The sequence below is a fragment of the Eschrichtius robustus genome, chromosome 10 (genome assembly GCF_028021215.1).
Source record: "Eschrichtius robustus isolate mEscRob2 chromosome 10, mEscRob2.pri, whole genome shotgun sequence".
Classification (NCBI taxonomy): domain Eukaryota; kingdom Metazoa; phylum Chordata; class Mammalia; order Artiodactyla; family Eschrichtiidae; genus Eschrichtius; species Eschrichtius robustus.
In genome coordinates this window covers 65,577,649-65,600,507 of record NC_090833.1, presented here as the reverse complement: position 1 = coordinate 65,600,507, position 22,859 = coordinate 65,577,649, and the positions used below count along the sequence as shown (strand labels likewise).

The 22,859-nt window shown below is 38.5% G+C and overlaps 1 protein-coding gene across 9 annotated transcripts in view; it reads right to left on the bottom strand.

Moving 5' to 3' along the window:
• Window positions 1–3,327: 3,327 nt before the first annotated feature.
• Window positions 3,328–22,859, bottom strand: part of CCDC171 (coiled-coil domain containing 171) — a 365,291-nt gene continuing 345,759 nt past the window's right edge. For 8 of the 9 annotated variants that reach the window (XM_068551775.1, XM_068551774.1, XM_068551781.1 and 5 more), the window contains one exon: window positions 3,328–3,734. In XM_068551775.1, coding sequence (XP_068407876.1) covers window positions 3,513–3,734 — 222 coding nt within the window. In that variant the 3' untranslated portion in view covers window positions 3,328–3,512. Of the gene's footprint in view, window positions 3,735–17,123; window positions 17,253–22,859 lie in introns of those variants that run through there. The other variant, XM_068551782.1, reaches the window with a different exon arrangement.

Here is a 22,859-nt window from a genome sequence, read left to right as displayed (position 1 = left end):
AAATATGTTACTTTCCACCTTTTACATGAGAAAACTTGTCTATAAAAAGTGCATAGTAAAATAAGATCGATTTACCATTGTTCAGTATTGTCCATAGAATAAATTCAGATGTAACTGGTAAATAAACTAACATGAAAATAGTAATGCTCTCATTGAACGCTTGATAACAGCATATATTATAAATGTGAAATAAGTAGTGTTGCCAAGTTTAATAAGAGTCAGACATTTGGTAAATTAAAGTTATCATTCTACTATTTAAGAGGTTATTTACCTATGTCATTAAATTATCACTGAATTGGCAATTCTCCCAATTTCCTGCACCTCTCTGCATTTGCATTATGTCAGCCTAAAATGTTTATGTTAAAAATGCTGGCAAAGCCTCAATAAGTATGACTTAGGTGTCAAAACAATAACTTTAAGAATCCCTTTGGGGCTTCCCTGGCGGCGCAGTGGTTAAGAATCTGCCTGCCAATGCAGGGGACACAGGTTCGAGCCCTGGTCTGGGAAGATCCCACATGCCGCGGAGCAACTAAGCCCCTGCGCCACAACTACTGGGCCTGCACTCTAGGCCCGCGCACCTAAAACCCGTGCTCCGCAACAAGAGAAGCCACTGCAGTGAGAAACCCGAACACTGCAACAAAGAGTAGCCCCCGCTCGCTGCAACTAGAGAAAGCCCACGTGCAGCAACGAAGACCCAACACAGCCAAAAATAATAAATAAATAAAATAAATTTAAAAAAAAAAAAAAGAATCCCTTTGATAGTGATGGATAATACAAGTATTTTTCTAGATCACAAAAGGTAGGAAAATCTACATACTAAGGTGTAAAGTAAAACTTCCTTTCCCCTCCAAAAATATTTGAAGTTGTTCTCCGGAGAAGTCTACTTTATACATCATTCTTAAGGAAGTAAAGAAGCTGATAGAGCAACCGTCCTTGTCAACACAACACAGATCTCAAATATGCAGCCACTGGTCACTGAGGAGCTCGGAAGCAGTCTAGAGTTCCTCAGATCTCCATAGGATGTGTCATTAAATCTTCTCCTCCTGCTGGGTCTGACTTCTGGGGAAAAAAGCATACGGTATAAAAATTACTATATTTGGTAGTGAGTACTAATGATCACTCAAAAGGCTCATCCTTCAGTCTCTATGGCCTTTAGCATCTAGTTGGTTATAAACGTGACGTGCTTTGATTTGATTTAATAATCTTTTTGAATTTATAGTTCAGAATTTATTGTATAAAATTTATCTGTAAAATCAGATACTCCCATATATGGAGAGACATATACATTTATTTCTGGTGTTATCCCATCAACAGATTGTAAAATTAAGGCAAGAAGACCAAGGTCTGTCCAAGGCAAAGTTTACAAAGGTGCTCCTTCCCCTTAAATTACTAGGATCTGAAAACAGATTTAACACAAACATAACACACACAGACCAGACATATAAGTGATGTAAAGTAACACTGTTTTTCTGCAGTGTGAGAAGTGGAAGCTCAATGATGTCACATGAACTAAAAAAACTGTATTTGATTTCTATATGGGCAATATCTTAATCACTATATGGAACGGCAGAGGAAAGCATTTTGAAATGTGCAGGAATTATTCTATGATCCATATAAAAACGATAGCATTTTCTGTGTTACAATAAATTTTCAAGTTGAATTTCATACATGTCATATTATATTACAGGGCATATTCTTTAATATTCAAAACACAGAATGGTTAATAAAAAGAACTCCAAGGAAAGAAGTAGAGAAATTTGGTTAAAGATTAATTTCACTTCACAGAAACAGCTTTAGTAAAGATTTATATGAAGCCTATTATACTGTCCCAGTACTATGAGAAATAGTATTGTGCTGCACAGTATGACAGTAATAGTGCTGTGTTATCTCAGATGGTATAAGTCACTTGGTTGATTTGGCTAATACACAGACAGTACACCAATTTTATTTACCAAGTCCAATAAAAAAAAATTCGTAGAAGTTGGGTATATTTGAATCAAATGTCACTGTAAAGTTAAGACAATACAGATTCCATAATACATACTGTTATTCTCTAATGCATCCATAATGAAGAACTCAAAAATGAAAAGTAATACAAAATATGGATTTTGTATTAAAATTCTTTGTCAAGAAGCACCATTCACATCAGAAGTTAATATCACTGGGGAGTTAAACGATTAAGACAAAAACAAATACAAATTACAAATATCCTTTTGTTCTTCACTTGCCATGATGCAAACTGCAAGGATTTAACCTTTAAGGGTTAAAGAGTTTAATCAATGTCAATGTCTGATCTTCTGAAGGCAATAAAGAACAGTCTGCCTAGCGATACCCAACAGAACATCACTTTGTCAAGCCACAAAGCACCCAAAAGCTTGTCAAGTAAGTTACCAGAAACCTCTTTGTGGTTAGAACTCAGCTCCTTCCCGCTTGACCTATTATTTGATATTTGACCACTTGGTTGCAAGACACTTGCTCTTTCTAGCTGAAATGTCACTGGGGCATCTTGTCAGCTCCCCGACATCTCGGCCTGACATACAATTTTACTTTTGTGTGCTACAAGGCAGAAAATGCAGGGCTATGGCCTTGTTTTAAATTCTGTCAGCATCAAAGATGGGCGTCACTCTTGGGTCCTACCAACAACACAAACAAAAAAGGAGTCTATTTTGAAGGTCAAAACAGCCATTACCTTGAAGTTTTTCAGCTTATACAAAATATATTACCTGCTGTACTGGTGTGGGAACTGTCCTTAAAAAGTGCCTAAACACGCCACAGACATCTTCCCAGCACAACTGCTCTACTTTCTTATCAAATGCAGGCTTGATAAAAGGATGAGTTTTCAGTGCCTGCAGGGACCAGATTCAGCAGTTAACGTAACTTGTTCAAATGGGCAAGTGGTATCATGTAGCTTTACAAGGAGCAACCTGACCTTCTCACATTGACCAGGAGTGACATTATTGTGCAGGAGGAGAAGCAGTCACATCATTTCTGTTTTGCACAACCTGCTTAAAGTTTGCAACTAAATGCTTGTCTTCAGTTGAGCTGACAAGAGAGAAGAGGGGGCTCAGTGAACCATGGCAGGGCTGCCATGAAATGACAGGAATCATTGGCATACATTTCAAATAGCTCTCTCAATCCTATTAAAGTATTGCAGTCCTGCTTTAAAATAGACAAGTATGAAACAACTTTGATAGATAGAGACTAAAATGGCTTATTGATTTTTTTTTAAAGTCTGAAGGAAATTATCCAAAATGTGTCATTCTTTAACATTTAAAAATATGTTACATAAAAATGAGCAACTGTGATAATAAATAAAACTTAGAGGGAAAAAAAAGTTGGTTATTTCATTATTCAAGGAGACATAGATACCTGCACACATCAAGGTATCACACAATTTTTAAAAACCCAAAGCCACTTGTGCTGAAACAAAATTCAACTGATAAGAAAATCCCCCTTCAAAACAATTTTAATTGTACTGTTAACTCTTCCTGCATCCTTTTTATTTCATAAAGTCATAATCCAATCTGAGCTGGTCTCTCGGCAGTAGCAGACATCATCACTGGAGAGGAGTGAGATGACGACAGGGGCGCAGGATTTATAAGTGTCTCCTTTAAGAAAGTGTAAGCTGTGTCAGGTTCAGCTTTCAATGGCAAAATATCCCCAACATCAATTGTGTCAGCAGGAAGAGCAGCTCTTGAAGGAATGGAGAGATTTGAATGGTCTCGTGATCCTGTCTATGATATAAAAAAGAAAAGAATAATAAACATAGAATTGAAAACTCTTAAACAGACTCTGAAACCATAAACAGAGAAGTGGACTAAGAATCACTGTAATATGGAATGGGGTGGAAACTGCCACTTAAATAATCTATATGATAATACATAAATATGAAATTATTTTCCAAGTTGTGATTGAACCTCATTTGTTCTATATCATAAACTTGTCAGGACATCAGGTGTTTGCCTAGACACTAAAACTTGGTATAAAACTTTTATCGAGTTATTGAATCAAAGGGTCAGTGCAATCAGGCATTTTTACCTCTGCTTCCATCCGCTGGCAAATTACAGAAACCAATGTTAATAATGTTTTCTCATTATGCTATATAATATATGCTATATAATTGGGAGATTAGACTGCTTAGAAAACGAACTATGGATATTTATGTTTTTTAAGTTATCAGCCTGACTTATTTAATTGAACAACATAGCACAAAGGAAAACAAGTTAATCCTAGTGCCCTATAGAAAACAGCACACCAACGTATAAAATGCCAGTGAGATGAACTTTTTGTCTTTACCTTTAATAATACTGCCACCACCCTGTTTTAATAAAGACTGTTTCTGTTACGAGTATTTGGAAATCATATATCAAAATATGGGAGTGCAACATGAAAACAATTTGTCACATATTTTAAAACATTACAGTTACCCAGAAACTACTGGAAATCAAACTTAAGAAACCCACACACTCATTAAGTACTTAAAAACAGAATATTTTGTTGAAGCTATAATTTAAGCCTTAAGTAGTACCAGTAAACAGTAGTTAACCTTTAACATACATGAAGTTTTACCAGTAAAGCAGATAGGTGTTATATTATGGCTTTTATAGATAGTAGGAAAATAGTAATCAATTGTATATCAGAGTTTTCCACATTCCCAGCAAATAAATGTTGCTGAGATAAGTCTAGTCATAAGTGTCTCCACTAAAAACCACTTTTTATACTGCGGAGTTTTTTTAAAAAACACACAAACATCTTTTTGGTAGATTCTCTTATGGTTTTGACAACAAAATAGCGTGAACTCTAAGGATCTGCTTTATTATGTCATGTTACACAAAACCGTTTCTACATGTGAAAACAAGAAGGAAGCTATCTCTGGCTTTAGGAACGTATTAGAAATTCAACTGTTGTATGTGTTACCATTTCTGTGGATTTTTTTTAAACTGCAACTGGAGAAAAATCAATGGCTGCATCTAACACCTAGTTCAGCAATTTTCTTTGATCTCCGTTCTTTTGATTTCTTGATACTCCACTGCAAGCCTACAGCTGACGGAAATCATCTCTTGTTCTGCTGGAAGTCAAAAAAAAAAAAAAAAACAACTCACCTAAAATGACCACTTGAATGGCTTTATGAAGGAGAGGATTTAGCTTATCCTTGCAGAAGGAAAAGAACTCCTGAGGTCTTGTGTTGACCCTGATTAGAAGCACCGATGAGGTTTCACTTGCAGAACCTTAATGCTGGGCCTAACCCTATCAGTTCAGAACCAGAACAGAGACATCTCATTACATCAGAGGCTCGAGGTATAGATCCCTGCACTTTTCCTGCTGCTAGAACCATCTTTGGTGATTTTTTTTTAGCCGCGTATCTGAATTGGCAGTGTTATTACTTGATTGATTTTGCTGCTGTAAAGACTACAATGCCATCTACTAACTGATTCTGCCAGACTTAGGGGCGAGAGGAATAATGGAAGAGCAGGAGATAAAAATCATACTATTTATTACGATAAACAATATTGTCAGGCAGCCTTCAAAATTTTGTTGTTACATCTTTATAAATACTTCAAGTTCTGGTCTAAAAAAACTATATATGAAAAGAGAGGAGTGTGCAGAATCAGACCAAGGAAGGTCACCTATTCTCTGAGAGTTATTTTCTTCTTGATGCTTTAGACTAGAGAAAGGCAACTGTGCCAAACTGACCAGCCATGCCTGTTTTGCAGTGTTAGATAGATGGATATATATTTTACTCAAATCTATATTCTGTACTTGAAGTTTCCTTTTCTTTTCTTATGAGTCCATCAACCTAACTCGTTACACATCCTTCAGGGAAGGTCTCTGACTGCCCATCTCCCCTTAATATATTCAGTGGATCTTGGAACTCTACAAAGGGGCCCCTCTTTTGCCTTTTCTGATCTTACTCTTTCAAATGTCTATTTTCCACCATGTTGTCTGAAAGCATTTTTTTAAATCTAATATAACATTTTTGACCAAATAACCTTGAAATGGGGAATTATTTCTCTAGTATTTCAAGTCAGAGTCTCACTTTTTGCATACTGTCTTCTGACCTTATGTCCTAAACATGGGAAATAACCTTAAAAAAGAGATTTCTTTCAAGACTTGCACCCCTCAAAAGATAGGCCTTCCATCAAGTAAACAGACTTACTTTTGTGTAAATGAAAACAATTATTTTTCTGTTACTGAGGTCATTTGCTACACTTCATACACTGCTAGAAAATAATCTTTTTCATGAAATAGGATAAAATTTGATTTTAAGTCACTTAATAGCTTAAAAACAAACCAGCAAGAATTCTGGTGAAATCTTGATTTGAAAATAGGATGTTAAAATAACAAGTAAATATGAACTATTTTTCTTGTTACAAATAATATTCAGAAATATATCATAACACTTTTAATATAACACAGAGAGTAAAAGAGAGTTAAATCACTTTTTATCAGAGACCATTAAAAGTTAATATTCAGGGCTTCCCTGGTGGCACAGTGGTTAAGAATCCGCCTGCCAAGGCAGTGGACACGGGTTCAAGCCCTGGTTCAGGAAGATCCCACATGCCGCGGAGCAACTAAGCCCGTGCGCCGCAACTACTGAGCCTGTGCTCCAGAGCCTGCAAGCTACAACTACTGAAGCCCGCGCACCTAGAGCCCGTGCTCTGCAACGAGAAGCCACTGCAATGAGAAGCCCACGCACCGCAACGAAGAGTAGCCCCCGCTAGCCGCAACTAGAGAAAGCCCTCGCGCAGCAACGAAGACCCAACACAGCCAAAAATAAATAAATAAAATAAATAAATTTATTTAAAAAAAAGGGAATATTCACCATCTGATGTTATATTTTAAATCTGTGGTCATTTAAGCTACTTTTTAAACTGCTGAGGTGTTCTGGTAGTCTCTCATGTAAATCCAAATTTAAGCAATTTTTACAAAAGAAATCAGTTACCTTAAATAAAAGCTAGGTGTCATGTGAATCTTTATGGAGGCACTTTTATTTACTCAATAAGCTGTAAATGATTCTATTTGAACTGTTATAGTCCATCAGCTAAATATATATTCACAATACAAAATGTGTCTACTAAATTTCTGCATTTTAGAAATCTTATGAAATACAGTAATTAGACATGTCCATTAACCATTTTTCAAGACTTTAATATCTTCATTTTCTAAGGGTGTTTTTTTCAACAACAAAAATAAATAAAGCATTAGTGTAATAATAATATAATGACTCAATAAACTATCTATAAATCAAAGCCACTTTGCAGACCAAGGCTTCTGAAACAATGACACTAAGCCATTTGTCTCCTGTGTAGCATTTATGATCAAGATAAGTCTTCTAGAATCTAGTATTATAAAAAATGAGGAGTGATGTGATTTAGTAAGCCTGAATAGTATTGCAAGGAGATTATGCCAGTCACATAGTATGATGGAAAGAGTATTAGACTAGAGATCAGAAGACTATATTTTTCCCTCCCAGTTCTGCTGTAATCTAGCTGGGTTATTTAGGCAAGTGAATTAGTCTTCCTAGTTCTCACTTCCCTTGCCTATAAAATGAGGAGCTAGACTGTTTCCAGCTCTGAAGTTCTACAGGTCCACCATGATTCCAACCCGTGATGACATATGATATAAGGTTAACACCTAACTTTTGTGAATAATGTAACCCAGAAATCAGAGTTCCCAAACATAATTCTTAAGATTTTGAGGGGATATGGATGGGCCGTTCTTAAGGGGAAGGAATACATACTGCACATGGTTCTTAAAAACAGCCAAAGAGATGACAAAATTAGCCACAGTTTAGATGATGTGGCTATATGCAATTAAATTCTGATACATTTTTCATTACTTCGACCTCCATGATGATGTTTTAAGCCCTGTAAATTATTGACTGATTTTAAGTAGAGTGTGCAGCTCTACATAAACTGATGAAGGAATCAAAGTACCCACAAGAGGGCCTTACAATGAGGCCCCCTCGCCATTTCTACTTTAGCTCCTAATATGTTCTTACCACTAGAGTCTTAGTACTCAGAACACAGAATACTTCAAGTTAGTTAACCAAATTTTACCTGTCTGTTTTCCAGTTCTGCTGTGCTGGCCTCACAGGGTGCTGCAGTTTATGCAGACAAACCGAGTTGACAATAATTACATATACAGTCTTCTCTTGAGGAATGCTCAGTTATGTACCTGAGATATGTCTGTCTGTCTGTCTATCTATCTCTCCATCCATCCACACACACATATACATGTACCTGATAAATATATCTACACACATATACTTGCTAATATGCATATATATGTGTGTATATATATATATACATATACATATATACACCTGCTACCACATCATTAAATATTTATTCCTTGTAGTTATCAATTCTAACTTTTAGTTACCAATGCCAAAGCTGTAGAAATATTTTATGCATTCCTCTCTCCATAAGTTATTAAATCTTAGTACAGACCAGTTTGGCTCTTTAGCTCAGTGACAACAAGATAGGCTAGGTGGGGATATGTGAGTCAGTCAGCAGAGCAGTGTAAAGGAGTCTCCAGATAGAAGAAAACAACCTGAGAGGTCTGGGTACCTAGAGATCAAGAAGGAAGGGCAATATGGAGGCAGAAACAAATCAGAAAAGAGAGGTAGAAGACATTAATTATCAACTTGATTCACACCACAACAATTTAGTCCTCAAGCAGACATTCATTATTGGTTCAAGAGCCAAAGCTCTTAAGACAGACTGGTTCAGTTTCAGCCTCAACAACATAGTTAATGCGGTAGATTAATTGGATTATGGCTTTGATTCTTCAGGCTTCCTTACAGGCATGCCCTTTGCCATGTGACACTGCAGCTGTGTGCAGCCTGGTTCACAAGCGCTTTACTTCCTTGTCCAGCCTCATCTAGCATTTCCTCACTTGTACTCTGTAATCTGGTTACATGGAACTTGTGAGTCAGGAAATATGATGTTCCATAGTTCACACCTGCCTCCGGTCTGTCCACTGTCTGGGATACGCTTCTACCCTATGTGGGGTAAATGCCTTCTCCACCTTTCAGACTCTGTCAAGGTTCCCCTCCTTGTAAGGCCTTTCCAGATCCTTGCCCCACCCTTCCCCAACTACAGTTGGCTGCTATATTCAATCACATGTTGGCATTCCTTCATGAATATTTATTTTTCTATTTTCACTTATTTGTATACTTTTATCCCCCCAGAAAACAAGAGCACCTAGTGTAATGTAATCATGATTTTGTATTGCTAGCACTTAGCAGAGTATCTGGAAATAAGATTTCCAACTGATGAATGAATGAACAAACCACTCATGTTATTACTTCATGGTTTTGGTTTGATATTTGGTTATTTCATGTATATGCACATTATGTCGCAATTAAAAGTAGCACAGTATAGTGGAAAGAATATGGGCTTTGAAACTGAAGAGGCCTCGGGTTCCAAACTTCAGTCTGCCATGTATTCACTATGTGATCTTAGACATGTTACTTAACCTGTGTGAGCCTGCATCCTATCCATAACATAAGAAGAATCATCCCTCATGGAGTTGTTATAAGAATTAAATGAAATAATATACACAAAAACGCATAACATACAGTAGCTCCCCTTCACCTCTCTTTCTACTCTTCTCAAGTGATAATAAATTCCAAGTTTTTAATTATAGCTAACGTGTGTGAACATATATGTCAGGCACTGTGCTAGGTTTAGCTTTATAGGCATTATCTCAATTCTCAAAGCCACTCAGTGAGAAGGTACTACTATTACCCCATTTCACAGCCGAAGAACTAGGGCTCACAAGAGTGGGAAAAAACTACTGCACGTTGCACAGACGCTTGGTCAGTGGTGAAAAGGGACATGATTCTTGATCCATGATTCTTCTCCCCTTATGCTTGGCCACTACCTTATCATGCCACCCAAAGAAGACGTGGCCTCAGGCTTATTTATATCCAGAGCTGCTTCATAAAGACAGTAAGGGCTCAACAAATCTCTGTGAAACTGGAAAATAAAAGCACATACATTGTACTAGAGATTGAAAGTAGATGTTTATATTTTTGGTAATATATTTTCTCATAGTCCATTTGAATGTCCATGGTACTGGAGTAAATAAATAGATTTTATGACATTTACATAAAATAAAAGTTCTAGCCCTTTCACCAAAGAAGCTTATGTGTTGTTATATTCAGAGATAAAACTCAGCGCTGAAGTTTTAAATTACACTAGAACATTTAAACTTTAATTTTAAGTTACTTTAAAGGTGTCTTATGCCTGACAAGATAACAATGCCCATTTTCTTCTCTTAGATGTTTAGATTTCCTGACATGATTGAGGTTGGAAAAAAGAGTCAAAGAATTTTCCCAGATGGCTTTTGTTCTTTCTTTTCCTACTTTCCTTCACACACCCGTGCTCCCAGTCTGCTCCTTTCCTGACAATTCTGGTATACCTGACGGTAGAGAATGCAAGAAATGGCCAGAAAATGCAAAAGAGACCATTTTTCCCCTGTATCTTAAGAATGTATCTTTTCAAACAAACACAGAGAGAATTTGAAACATAAATATATCCATATACTCAAGTATATAAAAAAAGGGACAAAATTGAATAAATAAAAACTTAAGCACACTATACAGAAAAATGCCATTGCAAAACTGAAATGACAAGCTGATAAAAATATACGCAACACACATGATAGCCATAGAGTGACTTTCTTAATTTACAAAAGGCTCATGCAAATCAAGAAAAAGAAGAACCTAATTAGAAAATAGGCTCGGGACAGTGTATTTATTAATACTGGGTTCAGCTGTAACAGAAAACTCAAAATGTTGGTGGCTTTAATAAGATAGAAGTTTATTTCTCTCTGATATGGCTCTATGAAGCTACCAGGAATCCAGACTGCTTCTATCTTGGGCTCCACAGCCTCAGTATGTAGCTTCCACCTCAGGGTCCAAAATGGTTGCTCAAGTTCCAGCCATTATATCTGCATTCTAGCCAGAAGAAAGAAGGATGGAGTAAAGGAGGAGGTATCACTTACATGTGAAAACACTTCCTGAAATCAGAGTATTTTTGTTTACAGCCCATTGGCCAGAACTTAGTCATATGGCTAACTTAGTTCAGGGGAGTCTGAAATACGTAGCTTTTTCCCCCCTGAATGGCCTGGGTAATAGTCAGAGGTTCTGTTACAAAGAAAAGAGAAAAGAGATCAGGAAGCCACTGACAGCCTCCGCCTCAGATATATATTGGCTGTTTGGTGGAGGACGCAGAAATACAATAACCAATAAACATATGAAAAAGAGCTGAACCTCATTCATAATTAAAGAAATGCAACACAAAACATGACAACGAAAGCTTACTTTTCACCTACCAGATAGCCAAAAATTTAGATGTCTGATGATACCCATTGCTAAGAGAGGGAAACAGGCAACTTCCTACCACGTAGGCAGGGCTGTACGCTGGTGCAACCTTTCAGGAAGACAAAACTTAAATTGTACCTGCCTTTGATCCAGCAATTCTACTGCTAGGCATTTTTTCTATGGCTACACTCACAAAAGCTCACCAAGATGAGCATACAGATGTATTCATTGAAGCATTTTTTTAGAAAAACATTTTATAAATGAAACTAAAGGGTCCATCAACTGAGTGCTATTTAAGTGAAGTATGATACAACCAGATCATGTAACAATTTTCAAAACTGATGTAAATATGTAAGTACTGATGTAGAAATATGTCCAAGTGAAAAAAGAAGGTTCAAGACAGTGTGTGTGTGTGTGTGTGTGTGTGTGTGTGTGTGTGTAAAGAGAAAGAACCCATTTGCATTAAAAAAAAATAAGTATAGGGAATTCCCTGGCAGTCCAGTGGTTAGGATGCCACGCTTCCACTGCAGGGGGCCTGGGTTCGATCCCTGATCTGGAACTAAGATCCCATAAGCTGTGTGGAGTGACCAAAAAAAAAAAAAAAAAAGGTATAAACACATACATGCATACACATATCTTTTTTTCTTTCTGGAAAGGGAATCACAAGAAAACTGTTAATTATTTTTAGAAAAAGGGAATAAATTCGAGCGTGCATTATGAGGAAAAAGCTTTGAAAGGCCAAAATTTTCTTTCCATGTTTTTTATCTTTAAAACTACTGAATCATGAACAAAGGCTATGAACTGGCAGTTCAAAGAGGTCAAAATACAGCTGATTAACAAATAAATGGGAAAAACGGTAACCGCCAATAGTAATCAAAACTGTAAAGGAAAATGAGATGTTTATTGCCAATCAAAATTCGATTTAAAAGATTATGATACTAAATTTTAGTGAAGGCATTATAAAACAGGCATTCATAAATTGCTAGTGATTGTATAAATTGATAGAACCATTTGGACTATAACTTGGCAACTGTCTTGAAATAGTTAATACCATTTGACCCAACAATTCCATTTATGATTAGTTTACTAATATTAATAACAGACAAAAATTGGAAATAATCCCATATTCAACAACAGAATTACACTTAAGTAAGCTATAGCCACTTGATGGAGTATTATATGGCTGTAAAATTTATAGTTATAAACGGTTGGATAACATGGACAAATGCTTAAGCTTGACCAGGGGTCAGAAGCCTTTTTCTGTAAAGGATCAGATAAATATTTTATGCTTTGCAAGCCATATGCTCTCTGTTGCAAGTACTAAACTCTGCTGTTGTAAGCCCCAAAGCAACTATAGACAATATATGTAAATGAGTTAGTCTGACCATGTTCCAATAAAAGTGCATTTATGAACGCTGAAATTTGAATTTAACATATTTTTCACATCGTGAGATATTAATCTTCTTTTGATTCATTTTTCAAACATTTAAAAATGTAAAAACCATTCTTAGTTCGCAGGCTATACAAAAACAGGTGGCAAGTAGATTTGGTCCACAGGCTGTGCTTTGCCCACCCCTGAGCAAGACTATATGAGTGAAGAGGAGACGTGCAAAATTACATATGATACTTTTGTGAGGTACTGACATTGTAGGAATTTTTTCCCCTAAACTTCTGTATTTTCCAATTATCTACAACAAGCATGCCTTACTTTCGTAACTAAAAACCCTTCATTAAAAAAAGACTAATTTTGTATACACTGAAACCCATATTTTAGTATAGTTAGGACTCTGAACTGTGTGGTCAAAATGAAATGTAATTGGTTTGTTAAAGGTCTCAGAGGGGAGGTTTTGAACCAAGTGTTTTGCAAGTTTTGAAAACTGGATTTTAATTTAGCTGAGAACACTTTGTTATTTCAACATTTTCAGTTATCTAACTCATATCCACAATCTGACATTAAGTCTACACATACACAAATAATTTTATGAAATAACTTGTACCTCTACTCTGCACAAACGCAGCTCTTTATGTAGAGTGGCTACTTAAAACTTGTGTGCCTTCATTTTACTCCAAATAGCACTTCCAGCTGCCAAACTACAACTTCTGTGGTCAGAATGTACACATGTCACCCTCTCTCTGGGAACTATTAGGCAAAAGTTTGCTGACCACTTTTTCATTACTGAAGAATTTCCTCTTAAAGTTATATAAGCCCTTTTTATCCAATGTCAAAAATCAGTAATAATCTGGAAGCTGTAAACTCAGACCTTTTAGCAGCATGTTTTTCTCTGAGTGGAATTACTGACATGCACTCAGGTAAAGGGGGCAGAAGGAAGGAAAACTCATCTAAAATTTAAAGGTGTTTGAAAGACGATTTTCATAAATCTTACTAACACTGTATCTGTCAGTCACATATTTCAACAAAATTAGCAATAAATTCACATTTTAAAAGTTGAAACCCATTTTTTCCATGCCCCTCCTTTCCACTGCTGGTTTAAACCACGTTCCCTCATTACTCCACTATATCACACCTCGAATCCCCAGCAATTCTTCACGAGATGTTGCAAACAGTCTTGATTCCCCCACTGACCACCCGAGGGATCAGTCCTATATTCTCCAGGGCTGTTGACCCTCTGACCAGGGCCACAGCTGGGCCTTTCTGGAGGGACTGGTTATATTCAGTTGAAAGAATGTGGCCTCTCTATTTCTCAGTGAGAGAGGGGCACTTCAGAAGTAAGACAAATCATGTGATCTGGAGTTCACATGTGTGGAATGCCTTCAAATCACAACAAGCGCTGGGAAGTATGTTCCAAAACAAACCACTTAGCTGGCAATGACATTTCCTTTACATGATAGACAGGAATGCTACTTCTGATAGAACCAGGCCACTTCCAGCAGTCTCAAACCAAACCTATCTCTAGCGAGAACATCTTATTGAACTGTGAGAATAATGCAGCAACCACAAAATTCCAAAATAATATAGCTATAGGTTACATCTCAAGAATCTGCTCCCTACATGACCAATTCCATATGATAGACTTTCCCCATGGTTGCATAAGGCATAAAGCATACCTAAACCCACACTCACCATTAGTATCCTAAATTAGCTCTATTCATTAATTCTTTTAATAGATATCTATTAAAAGAATAAAATCAAAGCATGAACTACAAGTGCCTATAATGTGTCAGACACTGTTCTTGGTACTGTGACAGCAGTGAATTACACACCAAAAAAATTCTCTGCCCTTAGAGAGTTCACCCTATCCTTAACTACCTGTGTCCTGAGCCAGTTCTCCTTAAATTATAATTTTCTCAATGCTCTAAAACCACACAACTGCTGTTTTCCTAGTGTTACGTTTTGATGCACAATGGCACTGAGAGTTTGCCAGACGCATTGTTCCATGGACACAAATAAGGTCCCAGTAATGAGTCATATTTCCCTGGTTCTTCCCTGACCTGCTTACACATGACCTCAACCTCTCCATAAAGAGTTGCTGGGTGCCTGCAATCCCTCCATCAGGCTCTGCCTCCAACGTATTAGAGGGGCTCACAGTGCCATATGGGTGACATCTCTACACAGCACTGGCCCTACACCCACCCTTCCCTCTCTGTCATCTGAAAACTGTGGCAACTCTGACTGGAACCCAGTGTCTCGCGCTGTCTGTCATAAAACATTTCTTTCAGCTTCCACCTGTAGGCATCTCTTTCCAGATGCCAGTCCCTAGGCCTGCACGGAGGAGAAGCACTAGGCCGGTTCACTCCACTTCCCATCGCCGCCTCTGGGCACCTGCCCACAAAACCTCTGCTAGTCCTTCAACTGTCACCAAAGCCCTCGCTCACATTAACTCCCGAAGAGCCTGCACACCACTTTTTCACAAGGGCCTTGACTTTGAAACGCAGCTCAGGTTCAGGGTAGGGTATCCACAAGACAATGATTTTGACACAGGTTTCAAAGCTCTTTACTAAAATTTTTCGTCAGTTATTTAAGTGCCTTGTCACTTTCTCTAGCCTATAAAGGCACTTTTAATTTTTGCAAACAAGTCATCCCTTCAGGCTTATCTCTATTTCCTACTTCATGTCTGCGTTATTGTATACATGCTTATTATTTGAGAATATTCAAAGTTGCTCTTGAAGACGAGAAAAAATAGGATAGATGTTAACTCATAATAAGTGTTAAGCACAGAGAATGAATCAGCCGGTAGTGTCAGACAGAGGCAGAATCCACACGATAGGAATAGATTGTAAATTAGTACCCTGTAGGACAGGCTACTTACAGATAGAAAGGGAAGGAAAGAGGGAGAGATGGGTCACCTCTAGGCTAATGTCATCCTCAAACTGCCCCCAGGACTACAGATAAAACCCAAAGCTGTCCAGCTACCTAAGTGGCAAGCTACAGTGATCGGCCAGGAGTATTTGTCAAGGCAAGTGTGGATAAGTGGTCCCAGGCACCTTCGGTCACCCAATCCCCCTTTCTCAAACCTCCACCCTGGTCCTCATAACCTCACAAAGAATGGAGAAGGCTAATGTAGCCGAGAGAGAGGCCATATGAACACCATAAAAGCAAGGCATCAAGCAGTATGGTCCGTCTCCCTGCTGGCTCCCTACCGTCCACTTCTCACTGTGTGTTTTATCGGCAGATTGAAACCATGTGATCTGAGGATCCTAATTTCGTCTGTGAGACCCCCTCTTCTGTGACCTCTGGGATAACCTGCTTGGTAGAGTACTCAGTGGCTACCATTACATTAAGGCAATTTCTCATAAGATACCTTTGCCCCCCAGTACTAATCAAAACACTGATCCTGAAGAAAGTCCTGCCTTCTCCTATCTCAGAGACTTTGTTTCACGCTGCTTTTTCTATTTAAAAGGAGACTTCTTCCTCAGGCTTTGACAGTTTTCACAGCTTTCACAGTTTTCAGGTATCACCTTGCCCTCAAACTTCCCCTGCCTTCTAACCCCCCACATTTGGGTTACGTGCCCCTTCTTTGCATTATCGAAACATCCCACACATACTGCTTTTATAATAGCACAGCGTCACAATCTGCTGTTTGCTTAACTTGTGGTGTTTAATACAGTAGCCACTGGCCACATGTAATTGTTTAATTTTAAATTAATTAAAGTTTAATTTAATGTAAAATTAAAAATTAGAGTTCCTCAGTCACACTAGCTGCCCTCCATGTGCTCAAAAGCCATGTCTCCACCATCACAGTAAGTCCTAATGGTCAGTGCTGCCTTGGAGTGTCCCTTCCTTGGAGGCACAGGCTAGTTTGTTTGTTTGTTTGTTTGTGTATTATCAGTGGCTTGACTAGTGACCGGCACATCGCAGGCACGCCGTACATTTGCGTATTGTTCACCGAATGGACTGCTTCTAATCCATACTCCAAAGAAAGCCAACAGGAGGGCATGTTTTGATATAAAACTTCCCTCTCTCTGAAAAATATTTTTACTTCACAAAGTTTAATTTTTATTTTTTTTAAAAAATTATTTATTTATTTATGGCTGTGTTGGGTCTTCGTTTCTGTGCGAGGGCTTTCTCTAGCTGCGGCGAGCGGGGGCCACTCTTCATCGCGGTGCGCGGGTCTCTCACTATCGCGGCCTCTCTTGTTGCGAAGCACAGGCTCCAGACGCGCAGGCTCAGTAATTGTGGCTCACGGGCCTAGTTGCTCCGCGGCAGGTGGGATCTTCCTAGACCAGGGCTCGAACCCGTGTCCCCTGCATTGGCAGGCAGATTCTCAACCACTGCGCCACCAGGGAAGCCCTAATTTTCATTCTTTAATTCTAACTTTCTCTGATTTCTCCTTTCTAAAGTGTCCAAAGTTTCAGAAGGAACCTCACTGTTCCTTTCTGTGTTTATCTTTCCCAGCTTTCTGATGAGTGTCATTACAGCATTTCACCTTAGGCCGCTCTGAAAATGAAGGAAAGAAGCCTGGGACAAAAAGACAAGAGGACAGTTACCTTGGCATGTGTCCACTCACAAGACACCCAGGCCAGAATCCTAGCTCTCTTGAGCTAGGTTTTCTATATCATAGAAAAATGCATTGCTTATCCGCTTGCTTTAATTCTCAACTTTTATACTCTCTTGAGAAAAAGATTCTATTATCAGCTAACTTTGGAGGCAATCTAATTGTTTGATGTAAACCTTCAAAGTTTCCTTTGAGTTGAATGTCTATCTGCTTGGGCAGAAAAGGGGAAAAGGGGGAATTTACATTCACTTTGCTAAACATTAGCATCTTTTGTTCAATCATTTGAATGCAGGACAGTTCCAGGAAACAGCTTAGAGAACAAGACTTGACACATACTGTGGAAAATCTTTTAAGGTGCTTGGATTCAATGAGGGAGAAAGTGAGACGGAACCGTATTTCAGCTCCCTAACTGTGCTCCAGTCTGCAGGAACTTTGTGACAGGTCTCTGTCTCTCAGCTACACTTGACTGGCTCTTGCTGACATTCAGCTGTCAGACAGCAACCCTCTACCAGGCCCCTAACATGCTCCACAGCTTCACCCAATTAGCTCGCTTTCACTTGACACGGCAGCAAAAAGCTTCATAATAGGTGGTCAAGGTGCACAGTGTCTGCCTGCCCTCGCACTGCTCACATACAGCAAGCTGTTTAACTACTTTCTTCTTGCTCGTGAGCTCAGAACTAGGATGACTACAGTTTAGTCATTCCATCTATTGAATTGGACGGGAATCTAGGAAATATTACAGTGATGCACTAAGCTGCTCAAAAACAGACCTCTAGATGACTAAAGTTAAATTTCAAATCAGTTCCTTAGGCCCTTCTGAGAGGAAGATATGATTTGTAGGTTATCAAAACTTAGTATCGACTAGCAATCAATTTACGGTTGTTTTTCCACTATATCACAAATAATGGGATTGTATAAAGATGACCTGGGATAGAAAAAGCATTTGACAAGTAAGAGCAGAAAGGTCTAGGCACAATTCAGGAGTATGGAATTTAGCCTTTGCTCATAAAAATATACTTTTTTGACAAACTCAACAATTTTTCTATAAATTTTTTGTCATGCTACTTTGCCTTTCAGATGAAATACATTGTACTTGAAAATACGTTTGGCTAAGAAATAAAAACTCTTATACTTATTTTGAAAAATGATCTGAATAATTTACACATTTTCTCTCATCTCCCAATACATTCAGACCTAAGCATATAATCAGTTTTCACTTATTTGCACGCTGGAGATCTGAAAATTATTTTTTTAATGTTACGTAAAGAAAAAGAAAAGTAATATAAATTGTACCGCCTTTGGTTTCCTGCATTTATTAAGCCATGTGATGAACAGGCCACCAAAAAAAGTCACTTTATGATAGGACCCTTCATTACTGACATCCAAATGCAGATTCTTGTAGCTATTACCAAGATAGAGTTACAATTTCAATTCCAAGTACCTTATCAGTAATCAAAGCTGAAAATCTAATTAAAGGAATGGGAATTCTAGCCTCCAGCACCATGAACTAATGCTAGTAGAGATTCACCACTACTTTACACCAGGCAAAGTAGAGTTTAAGTATACTTTGCCATCCTATATGAGTCTGAGATGACTCTCGAAGCTTTTGGAGTCAAGTCTGTAAGTAGCAGTGTTTCTGTGACATGCCTTCAAACTGAAGGAAATCTTTCTCTACATAAAATGCTTACTTGTTGTTTTGAACACTGCTCACTTCTTACCAGAAGCTCAAGGCAGGGATAGATCCTAACTGAACTGCTGGGCAATTAGGAAACCACCCAGCATCCATTTTATTCATTAAGTCCTGTCAATGTTTCCATCTATATCTGGCCACAGCCTAATCCTTCTCCATCTCCACTGTTACTACCCTCACACAGGTGATTCTCACTTCTCACTTGGACTTCTTTATTATGACTTATCACAATTCATTACAAGTATTCACGTATATGTCTGTCTTCTCACAAAAACCTTCAGATCTCTGACAGAAGGTCTCTTATCTCATCCTATTAAGGGTGTAATATAATACAAAGCTTAAGAGTGAGGACTCTGGGTTCACACTGCCTAGGTTCGAATCTTGGACTCTACACTGGTAGTTTCTTCCTCTGAAAGGAGGAGATAATAACCCACCTTAGATAGGACAATTAGGATTAAATTAGTAATATACATAAAGTGCTCAGCACAGTGGCTGGCACATAGTAAGCATTCAATAAATACTGCTTGTTGTTGTTATTATTCTTACTACAACATCCTTAGAACCTGGAAAAGTACATAGCACATAGCAGGTAATAAATGCATGGTAAAGGAATAAGTAGGTATTCTTTTTGATTATTGTTTCATTTCAGGATGATGTAAAGAATAAAAATTGTTCATGAACAATATAGTGATCCTCTCGGCCTGAACCAAGATGGCGGAGTAGAAGGACGTGCTCTCACTCCCTCTTGTGAGAACACCAGAATCACAACTAGCTGCTGGACAATCATCAACAGGAAGACACTGGAACTCACCAAAAAAGATACCCCACATCCAAAGACAAAGGAGAAGCCACAATGAGACGGTAGGAGGGGCGCAATCACAGCAAAATCAAATCCCATAACTGCTGGGTGGGTGACTCACAGACTGGAGAACACTTATACCACAGAAGTCCGCCCACTGGAGTGAAGGTTGTGAGCCCCACGTCAGGCTTCCCAACCTGGGGGTCCAGCAACGCAAGGAGGAATTCCAAGAGAATCAGACTTTGAAGGCAAGTGGGATTTGATTGCAAGACTTCGACAGGACTGGGGGAAACACACACTCCACTCTTGGAGGACACACACGAAGTAGTGGGCACATCGGGACCCAGGGGAAGGAGCAGTAACCACAGGAGAGACTGAACCAGACCTACCTGCTAGTGTTGGAGGGTCTCCTGCAGAGGCGGGGGGTGGCTGCGTGGCTGTGGCTCACCGTGGGGACAATGACACTGGCAGCAGAAGTTCTGGGAAGTACTCCTTGGTGTGAGCCCTCCCAGAGTCCACCATTAGCCCCACCAAAGAGCCCAGGTAGGCTCCAGTGTTGGGTTGCCTCAGGTGAAACAACCAACAGGGAGGGAACCCAGCCCCACCCATCAGCAGTCAAGCAGATTAAAGTTCTACTAAGCTGTGCCCACCAGAGCAACAGTCAGCTCTACCCACCACCAGTCCCTCCCATCAGGAAACTTGCACAAGCCTCTTAGATAGCCTCATCCACCAGAGGGCAGACAGCAGAAGCAAGAACTGCAGTCCTGCAGCCTGTGAAACAAAACTGACATTCACAGAAAGATGGACAAGATGAAAAGGCAGAGGACTATGTACCAGATGAAGGAACAAGATAAAACCCCAGAAAAACAACTAAATGAAGTGGAGATAGGCAACCTTCCAGAAAAAGAATTCAGAATAATGATAGTGAAGATGATCCAGGACCTCGGAATAAGAATGGAGGCAAAGATCGAGAAGATGCAAGAAACGTTTCACAAGAACTAGAAGAATTAAAGAACAAACAGAGATGAACAATACAATAACTGAAATGAAAACTACACTAGAAGGAATCAATAGCAGAATAACTGAGGCAGAAGAACGGATAAGTGACCTGGAAGACAGAATGGTGGAATTCACTGCTGTGGAACAGACTAAAGAAAAAAGAATGAAAAGAAATGAAGACAGCCTAAGAGACCTCTGGGACAACATTAAACGCAACAACATTCGCATTGTAAGGGTCCCAGAAGGAGAAGAGAGAGAGAAAGGACCAGAGAAAATATTTGAAGAGATTATAGTCGAAAACTTCCCTAACATGGGAAAGGAAATAGCCACCCATGTCCAGGAAGCGCAGAGAGTCCCATACAGGATAAACCCAAGGAGAAACACACCGAGACATGTAGTAATCAAATTGGCAAAAATTAAAAACAAAGAAAAATTATTGAAAGCAGCAAGGGAAAAACGACAAATAACATACAAGGGAACTCCCATAAGGTTAACAGCTGATTTCTCAGCAGAAACTCTGCAAGCCAGAAGGGAGTGGCATGATATACTTAAAGTGATGAAAGGGAAGAACCTACAACCAAGATTACGCTACCCGGCAAGGATCTCTTTCAGATTCGATGGAGAAATCAAAAGCTTTACAGACAAGCAAAAGCTAAGAGAATTCAGCACCAACAAACCAGCTCTTCAACAAATGCTAAAGGAACTTCTCTAAGTGGAAAACACAAGAGAAGAAAAGGACCTACAAAAACAAACCCAAAACAATTAAGAAAATGGTCATAGGAAGATACATATCGATAATTACCTTAAACGTGAATGGATTAAATGCTCCAACCAAAAGACACAGGCTTGCTGAATGGATACAAAAACAAGACCCATATATATGTTGTCTACAAGAGACCCACTTCAGACCTAGGGACACATACAGACTGAAAGTGAGGGGATGGAAAAAGATATTCCATGAAAATGGAAATCAAAAGAAAGCTGGAGTAGCTATACTCATATCAGATACAATAGACTTTAAAACAAAGAATGTTACAAGAGACAAGGAAGGACACTACATAATGATCCAGGGATCAATCCAAGAAGAAGATATAACAATTATAAATATATATGCACCCCACATAGGAGCACCTCAATACATAAGGCAACTGCTAACAGCTCTAAAAGAGGAAATCGACAGTAACACAATAATAGTGGGGGACTTTAACATCCCACTTACACCAATGGACAGATCAACGAAAACGAAAATAAATAAGGAAACAGAAGCTTTAAATGATACAATAGACCAGATAGATTTAATTGATATTTATAGGACATTCCATCCAAAAACAGCAGATTGCACTTTCTTCTCAAGTGCGCACAGAACATTCTCCAGGATAGATCACATCTTGGGTCACAAATCAAGCCTCAGTAAATTTAAGAAAATTGAAATCATATCAAGCATCTTTTCTGACTACAACGCTATGAGATTAGAAATGAATTACAGGGAAATAAACGTAAAAAACACAAATACATGGAGGCTAAACAATACGTTACTAAATAACCAAGAGATCACTGAAGAAATCAAAGAGGAAATCAAAAAATACCTAGAGACAAATGACAATGAAAACACGACGATCCAAAACCTATGGGATGCAGCAAAAGCAGTTCTAAGAGGGAAGTTTATACCTATACAAGCCTACCTCAAGAAACAAGAAAAATCTCAAGTAAACAATCTAACCTTACACCTAAAGGAACTAGAGAAAGAAGAACAAACAAAACCCAAAGTTAGCAGAAGGAAAGAAATCATAAAGATCAGAGCAGAAAGAAATGAAATAGAAACAAAGAAAACAAGAGCAAAGAACAATAAAACTAAAAGCTGGTTCTTTGAGAAGATAAACAAAATTGATAAACCATTGGCCAGACTCAACAAGAAAAAGAGGGAGAGGACTCAAACCAATAAAATTTGGAATGAAAGAGGAGAAGTTACAACAGACACCACAGAAATACAAAGCATCCTAAGAGACTACTACAAGCAACTCTATGCCATTAAAATGGACAACCTGGAAGAAATGGACAAATTCTTAGAAAGGTATAACCTTC